Here is a 9,572-nt window from a genome sequence, read left to right on the forward strand (position 1 = left end):
TTCAAAGGTATGTTCAATGTGCTTTCCTTGTTGAATGACCTTGTGGGAAGGAACACTCTTCTCCCACGCCTTTTGTTTCTCAAGGGTTTTCTCATGCTTTTCTATTTTTACATTTTCGTCACTCTCACTAGCTTCTTTTTCTTGGCTACTATTCTCATCTTTGTCCCTTAAGATCATAGATCTTTCATTGAAACATTGAGATGCTAATTGATCATTGCCAAGGTATTCTAAACATGGAATTTCTCTAGCTTGAGTGTGAGAGATATGCTTGGATAGGTTTTGGGAAAGTTCTAGAGATGTTTCTTCCCCTCTATGGAACTCATCCTTGTCATAAGATACATAGTATGAACTTTGTTTTTGACTTGATTGTTTTCTCAAAATTTGTTTTTCAACTTTAATGCTAAGTTGAATCAAGTCATTTAAATCTTTATAAGGTAAAAGTTCAACTTTCTTTCTTATCTCAAGTTTGAGACCACTTAGAAACCTAACTATGGTGATATGGTTGTCTTCGTTAATCCTTGCCCTCTCAATATATGATATCATCTTTTGCCAATATTCTTCTACACTCATATCTTTTTGATGAAGTCCTTGGAGCTTGTCCATCAACTTCCTATTATAATGTGAGGGAATATGGCGACATCTCAAGGTTCCCCTAAGGTCATTCCAAGATGTAATGGGAGGGTCCTTGTGGAGATGTCTCTCTCTTTTTAGGGCATTCCACCAATACATAGCATCACATTGAAAACTTAAGGTAGCTAAGGGTACTTTCTTTTTTTCACTCACATGGTTGTAAGCAAACAATTGCTCTACCCTCATCTCCCAATATAGATATGTTTCTACATCTTCTTTTCCATAGAAATGAGGTAGCTCTACCTTATCCTCCTTTAGGTTTTCTTGTCTCTCTTTTCTAACTCTCCTAGGGGGTGGTTGATGATATTCATTTATCCCAAGACTTTCTTCCCCAAAAGATTCATAAACTTGAGAGCTATATGCATGAGAATGTAATTTTTTTGAATTTTGAGACTTCTCATCCTTTGCTTTAGTCAATACATTAAGTTTAGTCTCACTCTCCAATTGTCTATATGAAATTGATTGCACAGCTTGTGAAACTTCTTTCAAAAGAGTTTTTAAAGATTTTACTTCACTTCCAATAGACTTTGCAGAATGAGAAGAGGAAGACATGACTAGAGCTTTGTGTATAGAAGTGTTTTACTTTGAGAAAAATTAGGGAAGTTAAAGAAGGTAGTTTTCCAGGTAAGAGAGGTGAGTCATAATGGACTACTTAAATACCAAGTCTTTGCCTTAGCCAAAAACTATCCCTCAATGTCTTCACACAAATTTTTCTCTTGGTAAACCACTTAAAACACAATTAAGTTGGAGAAATCAAGATTTTAATGCAAGAAAACAATGCAAGCTAATTAATTAACCAAGCAAGAAGATTTAGCAAAGATTAAACAACGCAACACAAATGAAAAGCGTAGCTAATTAGGCAAGGAAATGCAATTAAAATCAATTAACAATTGCTAATTAGAAAACTCTACACTAGTCGGCCCTAGGTGAGGCTTCTTGGACACTTGGAGCCCTTGAAGACACACTCACCGTCTAATCACGTAATTAAAGAAGTAATTAACAAAAGTTAAGTTGCAAAGAAAATTAAGAAAACTCCCTTTGTTGATCTTTTTTTGCTATTGGCACTTCCTTGGTTGTCTTTCTTGTTGGGCCCTCCAAGTGTTTGTGGTGTTTTGAGAAGTGTTTGTTTCTGCCTTTGCTTTTGTTTCCCTTAGAATTAAGGACTTAATTCTCCAATTCCAGCACCTATCAAGAAGACTAGACCTTACTCAAGTCAAATTTCCACTCAAATAAGCACCAATTGAGAATCAATTCCAGCACCAAATTTAGAGGCCAAAGAATGAAAGCAAGAAACAATTTAATTGGAAAAAGCAGTACCACACAAATGGAGTTAGATTGTGACAACTAGAAAGAGTTCCAAGAATATTAGACAAGCAAATAAAGGCACTCAAATAAAGGTAGGCACACAAAATGAATCCTAAGAATAGCACTAGAATAGATTTCAAAATCAAAAAACAACACCACTGAAAAATTATTGTGGGCCAGAGAACGTGATTTTCCCCGATTTATGCTGAGCTGCCCCTTTAAGATTTGATTCTGAAAATTTATATGCAAAATATTCAAGATCTTCACTAAATTCTGGCGTTGGTTTCACTCCAAACGCATGAACCATTGTTTTTTAATAAATTTTTCAAATTCAGTGTTCAGTTACGCCAACTGTAGCGCCCAGATTAGCACACACTGTTTTTAAAATATTTATCATTTTTTTTTCTATTGATTCTTTTGAGTTGATTCTTTTTTTTTTCTTTTCTGTAACACCTCAATCTTGCATAATTCAGATAATCAAACATTTCCTATGTAGGGAAATAATTTTCTGAAACAAAATAGCCAGCACAGAGTATGTAAAACAGGGGATTCTGTAAAAACTGGAAAAAACAGCAAGAGACCAAAAGATAAACACAATGGAATTGATGAAAAAGGAATTTGTGTAGATCTAAACACAAATATGAACTCAAGCTAAAAATAAAAGGCACCAAAAGATCAAAACACAGCAGATTCAAAACAAATATTTAGACCAAAATCAAGAAACAAATAAGCCAAACAAAGTACTACTTATGATTTGATGACATTTTGGAAAAACATGACTAGACAAAACACATATGGATTCAAAAATTAAAAGACTCAAAAACCATAAAAAGAACCAAATAAACTTGCAATAAAGACTCAAATACCTAAAATAAAAACAGCCACTCAAAGGTGTATGGAATCCTACCAAAAATTGCATAAGGATTGCTCAAGATCAATTAAGCAAAGTGCACCGATTGGATTTTCCAAATAGCACACCAAAACAAAGTAAAAATTAAAAACAGCAAGACAAGTATGAAAACAAGATGAACAACATGAAATAAAGAAGAACTCAAAATGAAAAAAGACCAAGAACTACTCATCTTTGAAGAACCTATGCTCATGATACCAAATGATGGCAAAGTCATGGAGCTCTTCTCGGATTTATGATCAAGGGTGCGGAAGCTATGGATTGAAATGTGCAAGATCCTCCTAGGAGCTATGGTGATCTTGAAGATGCATGATGTGTATGGAAAGAGGGAGGTTCGACCAGCTCTATCGTAGGTGATGAAGATGAAGATTAGGTCCTAGAAACTAGGCAAAAACAATGTATGGCACAATGTTGGCAACATCACATTACTCTCATTAATCTTGAAAATACAAGAGCTAGGCATCTCCTTTTATAGGCTAAGGAGGCCGTAATTCTTAAGCTAAGTGCAAATGAAATGCTAGCTAAATGTAATGTAAATGTGAAGCACATGGGTGCACATGGCACATGGGTGCACATGGTCCTTTATTAGTAAAGGCTTTTAGAAACCTTTAGCTAATCAAGGTTAATGCTTCCTTAATTCTAATGTGCAGAAAATTAAACAATTGTCCACATGGTTATGCTATTTACACCTCATTTAAAGCTAAACTACAATTGATGGGCCTTCACGGAATATGTGTTATTAGGCCTTTTCCCATTCATAGCTTGATCCAAGTCTTCTTGTTCTAGACGCTCTTGGCTTGGTCTTAGACGCTCCTAGCTTGATCTTAGATGCTCCTAGCTTGGTCTTAGACTCTCCTAGCTTGATCTTAGACGCTCCTAGCTTGATCTTTAGACGCTCCTAGCTTGGTCTTAGATGCTTGGCTTGGGTCTAGACGCTCTTGGCTTGGGGTCTAGACGCTCTTGACTTGGCTCTTGCCTTTCATGGAAGGTTGTGTTTGGCCCACCTTACGGCTTTCCATACACAGATGATGCTGGTTGGGGGCTCCGATGCGGTGCGGTGCAAGTTGTTCATGAGCACTTTGGCAAGAACGGTGATGGACTGGTTCGTCAGCCTCATTGATGGCCATGTAACGTCGTTCTTGCAACTCACAAAACTGTTCAGAGCATAATACATCACGAATTGAGCGCCCCCCCCCCCTCCCCCCGTCAGTATCCGATGACCTCTTTGATGTAAAACAGTATCAAGGAGAGTCTTTGAAGGAGTTCCTCCACTGTTTTGGAGCGCAAGTGGTAAGGTTGAACCTCACAGAAGAAAAGATGATGGTGCACGCGTTTAGGAAGGGCATCGTGCCGGGACCCTTCAGCTAGTCACTCATCCAAAACAACCCTGAGACCTTCGCCGAGATAAGGCGCCGGGCGGTGGCCCATATAGCAGCGGAGGAAGAAGTTAGTGAAAAGCGCACATGCGTGGTCTCCACGCAGCCGCGCGTTGCAGGTCGTCCTCAAACCCTAAGGGTCCACGAGGCGACAACAGAGATGAAGACTCCCGTGAAGCAGCAACCCTATCAAAGGCCTAATACGAGGGGGTGCGGGAGAGATAATGTGCCGTCAAGGCACGACTTCATAGTGGAATTGAAAGACCTCATCGCTATCCCAAACATAGCGGAGAGGATGAAGGTGCATCCCAAGACCTCATCAGTATCCCAAACATACGACCACCCCATACGCAATTGCTTAGCGCTGGGACACCAGCTAGACGAGTTGGTGAAGAACAATCTCCTAAGAGATTATCTGCAAGAGAAACAGGAGACCGAGGACGTGGCGGCAATAGGGGGTGGTCCGGGGCATGAAGTCCCCGTGCATGGTGAGGTCCACACCATCGCATGAGGGTTCTCGGGTGGAGGTTGTACCGCCTCTCAGCGAAGGAGATATGTGCGAACAGTGATGTCGATGGAAGCACAGAGGACCAACGACGCCTTCGACGTTGACCTGGTTTTTACCAAGGCCGACCTGGAGGATGTCATACCCCATGACAATGATCTGGTGGTAATCTCAGTGGTAACCACAGGAAGGAAGGTGCACCGTGTGCTAGTAGATCAGGGAAGCTCGGCAGACGACAACCTCAACAAACTGCAACTATCTCCTGACATATTAAGGCCCTATGGTGGTTGTCTCTACGGTTTCGTAAGAGACCAGGTGGAGGTGCGGGGATACTTGGAGTTGAGGACCAGCTTCACAGATGGCACTGCGTCACGAACGGAGAGCATTAGGTACCTTGTCGTCAACGCCTTCTCTGCTTATAATATGTTGTTGGGTAGACCAACGCTGAATAGGTTGGGAGTGGTACCATCGACAAGGCACATGAAGATGAAGCTACCGGACCTGACAGGAAAGGTGATTACTATCAAATCAGATCAAAAGGAGGCCAAGCGGTGCTACGAGAACAACCTCAAAACACGGTGAGGGATATCTGTGGTCACTAATGGACCGCCGTACATTGAGGAAATTCCCCTGCCCAAGGTCAGTTGCTCCAAACCCGATGAGACCATAGCAGAAATCGCCTGCAGGACCAAATCTGATTCGTTTGGCAACTACGGGGAAAGAGAGATTGGAGAGAGAGTCTCCAACCTAAGCAACGTCCCCGGCCAAACGGCGCAAACCCCGGTTGAGTAGACCGTAGAGTCCAGAATTGAGGTAACCAGTGATGATCGACTAGGCGATCGGTTCGACCCTATAACAGAGACAGGGTCAGTTTCAAGGTCTTACACACAGGGGAAACAGAGTATGCTAAAAAGCCTGGAGAGAAACACCAGGTACCAAGGAATATAGCCCCGATAGTTTCACACCCGGTCACTTCCGTGTGGACAAATTCCCTCAATATAACAAAGATCTTTGGGACGAAGCAAACAGGACTTAAGGCGCTGAAGCAGGGCTCGGTTCCTTGCACATGGAATGCAGCTGATTTCAAGTCTTATTTCAGTTGAGCAAGGATATTGTACATGGTATTAGAGGATACTTTTTTTTTCCCTTACAAGAGTTTTTTAATGAGGTCCCCATATAATTACGGTTGAAATATTTTCTCGAGTAATGTACAATTCAGTTAAGAACTTGTTTTCCTTGCGTTAGAGGTCTTGTGAGCAGAGAGGTAGGTTCAGAGAACACCTCCCCTCTCGAGTGAAAGTGCCAAGGTTGAACGAAATAGTTCGCCAGATAAATCCTCCTCGCCCTTGAGCGAAGTTGAGGTCAGTTAAGGACTTTGCGTTAGAGGTCTCGTGAGCAGAGAGGTAGGTTCGTGAGAGAACACCTCCCCTCTCGAGTGAAAGCGCCAAGGTTGAACGAAATAGTTCGCCAGATAAATCCTCCTCGCTCTTGAGTGAAGCTGAGGCCAGTTAAGCATTTGTTTTCCTCGCGTTAGAAGCCTCGTGGGCGGAGAGGTAGGTTCGTAGAGAACACCTCCCCTCCCGAGTGAAAGCGCTAACGTTAAACGTAAAAGTTACCAGTTAAATCCTCGTCGCCCTCGAGCGAAGCTGAGGTCAGTTAATAGTTATCAGTTAAAACCTCCTCGCCCTTGAGCGAAGCTGAGGTCAGTTGAGAATTAACTTCTCTTGCACTAGAAGCCTTGCGAGCAGAGAGGTAGGTTCATGAAAGAACACCCCCTCTCGTGAGTGAAAGTGCCAAGGAAGAAAACGTCGAGGCTAAATGAAATAGTTCGCCAGATAAATCCTCCGCGCCTTTGAGCGAAGCCGAGGTCAGTCGAGAGTTTGTTTCCCTTGCGAAAAGCGCTAAGGAGGAACAACCTAGTTCATAGTTAAAACCTCTCCTCATGATAAGGGGAACATGCAACAAAACACTAAAAGAAATGTCTTGGCACCAGGCACCATGACAAAAGTAGTTATGAGAGTCAAAAAAGAAGTTCGCCATACAGAAATAAAAACAGGTATGAGTTCGGGAAAGTAAAGGTTGCAGACCGATAAAAGAGTTTGTGCATCAGCCAAATACAAATCAAGGAAGGACCCTGGGAGCGATCTTCCCGTTTTCAACAAGATTCGACGCGGTGAAGGGCGTAATATCCACCCCAGGGTGCACACAAGCAACTTGGGCAAGAGCATCTCTGAATCCCTCGTCGTAAGGGTCGAGAACGTCTCCGGTCAGCTCAGCCTCAGCTTCTTCAAGTGTGGGCGAAGGCGCACTGACAAGAGGTTTCCACGTCTCTGGAAATCCCATGGAGACTAGTGAGAATGTCAGTTAACGTCGCTCGTTTTTCCTCACTTAGAACCATACATGCGCACACATTCCAAAAGAAACATGGAGATAAAGCATGCAAATGTGCGGAAGAAAAGCTCAAACACGACGTGACTATAACAAGAATCTGCACCTCTTAGAGTTTAGGGTTTCTTGAATCAAAGGAAACCCAGAAAGTGAGGGTGATTGATGCAGAGATTAAGTAACATAGGCAGTTATCCAGAACCAGAATCAGTAAACAGGTGTGAATGGGAATCAGAGTTCATACCTACGGTCGATAGCGAGAGAATGTGAAATGCATAAAGGAAGCGCGAGAATGCTTGTGGAAGAAGGTGAAATGATCAAAGGGTTTCAGAGAATGATGTAACAAGCGATTGGACGCACGCGTTTTCTAGAATTTAAAAGCAAACAAAGAAGCGTAAGCGACGTTAAACCCTAGTCGTTGATCAAAGACACGTGCGTATTGATAAGACAGGCCTAGAAAGACGTCATTTTGGCGTCGTATTTACGTCCTGTCGCACAGAGCCACGTAGGTCATCCAGGGCAAGGACTTAGCCTCTTCGCTAAACGAGTTGCAGCTCGAGGCTGGGGGGTTTGTGTACCGACCAGTCCCCGGGCGTTGACTAAACCACTGGTAATGTTGGTGCCACGTAAGCGGGTCCCACGAGCAGCGCGGACCAGTACCTCGCGAAGCACGTGCGCCAAGGAACCAAAAGTGGTTAGACATCGGTCATCAAAATGTACCGACTTGCCACTATACAGCGTGGAAAGGTCGGACATCGGAAACTCAAACAGTAGAGATGGGCCACGAGAAGTGGATCCCAGATCGCGCACCAGTTATCAGTAAGGGAGAAGCCTAGATCACGAGTGTCCATGCGTGTAGAGTGGACGACACATTTTGGTGTGACACAAAGTATAGAGCCACTAGAAGGATGTGGCATGCAAGGGTCACGTTCTGGGGCGAGCTGCATGTATGGCACATGAACAGCTAGGGCACTCCCAGAGGCGGGTGACCCCAGAGATCAGGTGCACGAGGAGACATCCAGGTGGTCATCCCGTCAGAGGTTGCACTCTAATTAGAGACCCCATGCGCTAGGTTATCCTGAGAGTAAGGTAACAACTGTGTTGGGCCCACCCATCAGAAAGGCCCATTTCAGGTAAACAAGAACCCTAGTTTCAGTCTATAAATAGTAAGTTAACAAACTTGACAAGGGAGAGTTCTTTTGCGCCGTAACACACACAGTAGCAAGATTATACAGTTTTCGATGTTTCCTAGCCCTAGTACTGACTTGAGCGTCGGAGTGCAAATGGTCGCTAGGGCGCCCTTTGTCTTTGTGTTTCAGGTGTTCATCACAGGAAAGGCACACACGAACGCAAGGACTTTGGACCTAAGAGTGACGTAGGCGTACAAAGGCGTTTCGAGTCAACCGGTAGGAACAATTTTCTTAAATTTAAAAAAGTGTAAATGAATATTCCACATCTCTAAATCAAAATCATTCAGAATCAAACAATCAATACTTACAAAATCTTACACTTCAATTATATCATAATACATTTCAACTCATTCATACTACCATTCAAACACTTCCAACCTCAATCAAAACACATTCATTAACTTTTCAAATTCAACATATATTATACAAAATTATCAAAATAAACAATTTCACATCTAATTTAACTTAGTACACTACTCAAAAGAAAACAATTAGACAAGGAGATTTTGAAACTGGTGACCACATCACCCCCACAGATCTTTTAGCCTAGAGTTTTATTGAAAATTAAAACTAATTTCCCTCACCTAAAATTGAGTAGGTGGGCTCACAAATAACTCAAATCCTATAAATCCCAATAATAGCTTAACCTGCGACACAGTCATGATAAAAAAATCTAATTATATCACTAGAACTCTAAACTAACAAGGACTAATCCTGAAACTCTAAAATTCACATGCAACATACCAACCAAACCACCTAAAGATTAAAAACCAACTCAAAGAAAAATTAACAAAAAATGAACTTACTCTAACTGAATTTTTGATAAATAAGTCTTGTAGTAATTACTATTAGGAGTCACATAACGGACTCTGATCATATGATGATAAATGTGTTTAGAAAGCTAGAGAAAAGATAAAAAAAAGAAAAAGAAAATAGAGAAAAAAATTCTTTCAAATAAGACTTGAATAATTAATTTTTTTATTTATATGCTATTTTTTATTTTAATAATTTAATAATAAAATATTTATATATTATTTAAAATATAAGAGTTCTATTTTATACCTATTTTCTTTATCCTTACATTTTATCTTATACATTTCTTTCTCATTATACATTCATATATTTCATTATACTTTCTATCTAAACTACTTAGTGTAAATTTAAATACAATTAAAATATTTAAGACATTTATTTCAGTTATATTATAATTTTGCTGTTAAAAATATTTATTTATAATTATTTTGTTAAATTTAAAAAAGTGTAAATGAATA

At 41.0% G+C, this 9,572-nt stretch overlaps 1 protein-coding gene across 1 annotated transcript; it reads left to right on the forward strand.

Moving 5' to 3' along the window:
* Nucleotides 1-4,789: 4,789 nt before the first annotated feature.
* On the forward strand, nt 4,790-5,308 carry LOC137815925 (uncharacterized). The gene has a single exon (XM_068619035.1). The coding sequence runs from the start codon at nt 4,790-4,792 to the stop codon at nt 5,306-5,308; it is 519 nt and encodes a 172-aa protein (XP_068475136.1).
* The last annotated feature ends 4,264 nt before the right edge of the window (nt 5,309-9,572 follow it).

The sequence above is a fragment of the Phaseolus vulgaris genome, chromosome 10, assembly GCF_000499845.2.
Source record: "Phaseolus vulgaris cultivar G19833 chromosome 10, P. vulgaris v2.0, whole genome shotgun sequence".
In the NCBI taxonomy this organism is placed as follows: Eukaryota; Viridiplantae; Streptophyta; class Magnoliopsida; order Fabales; family Fabaceae; genus Phaseolus; species Phaseolus vulgaris.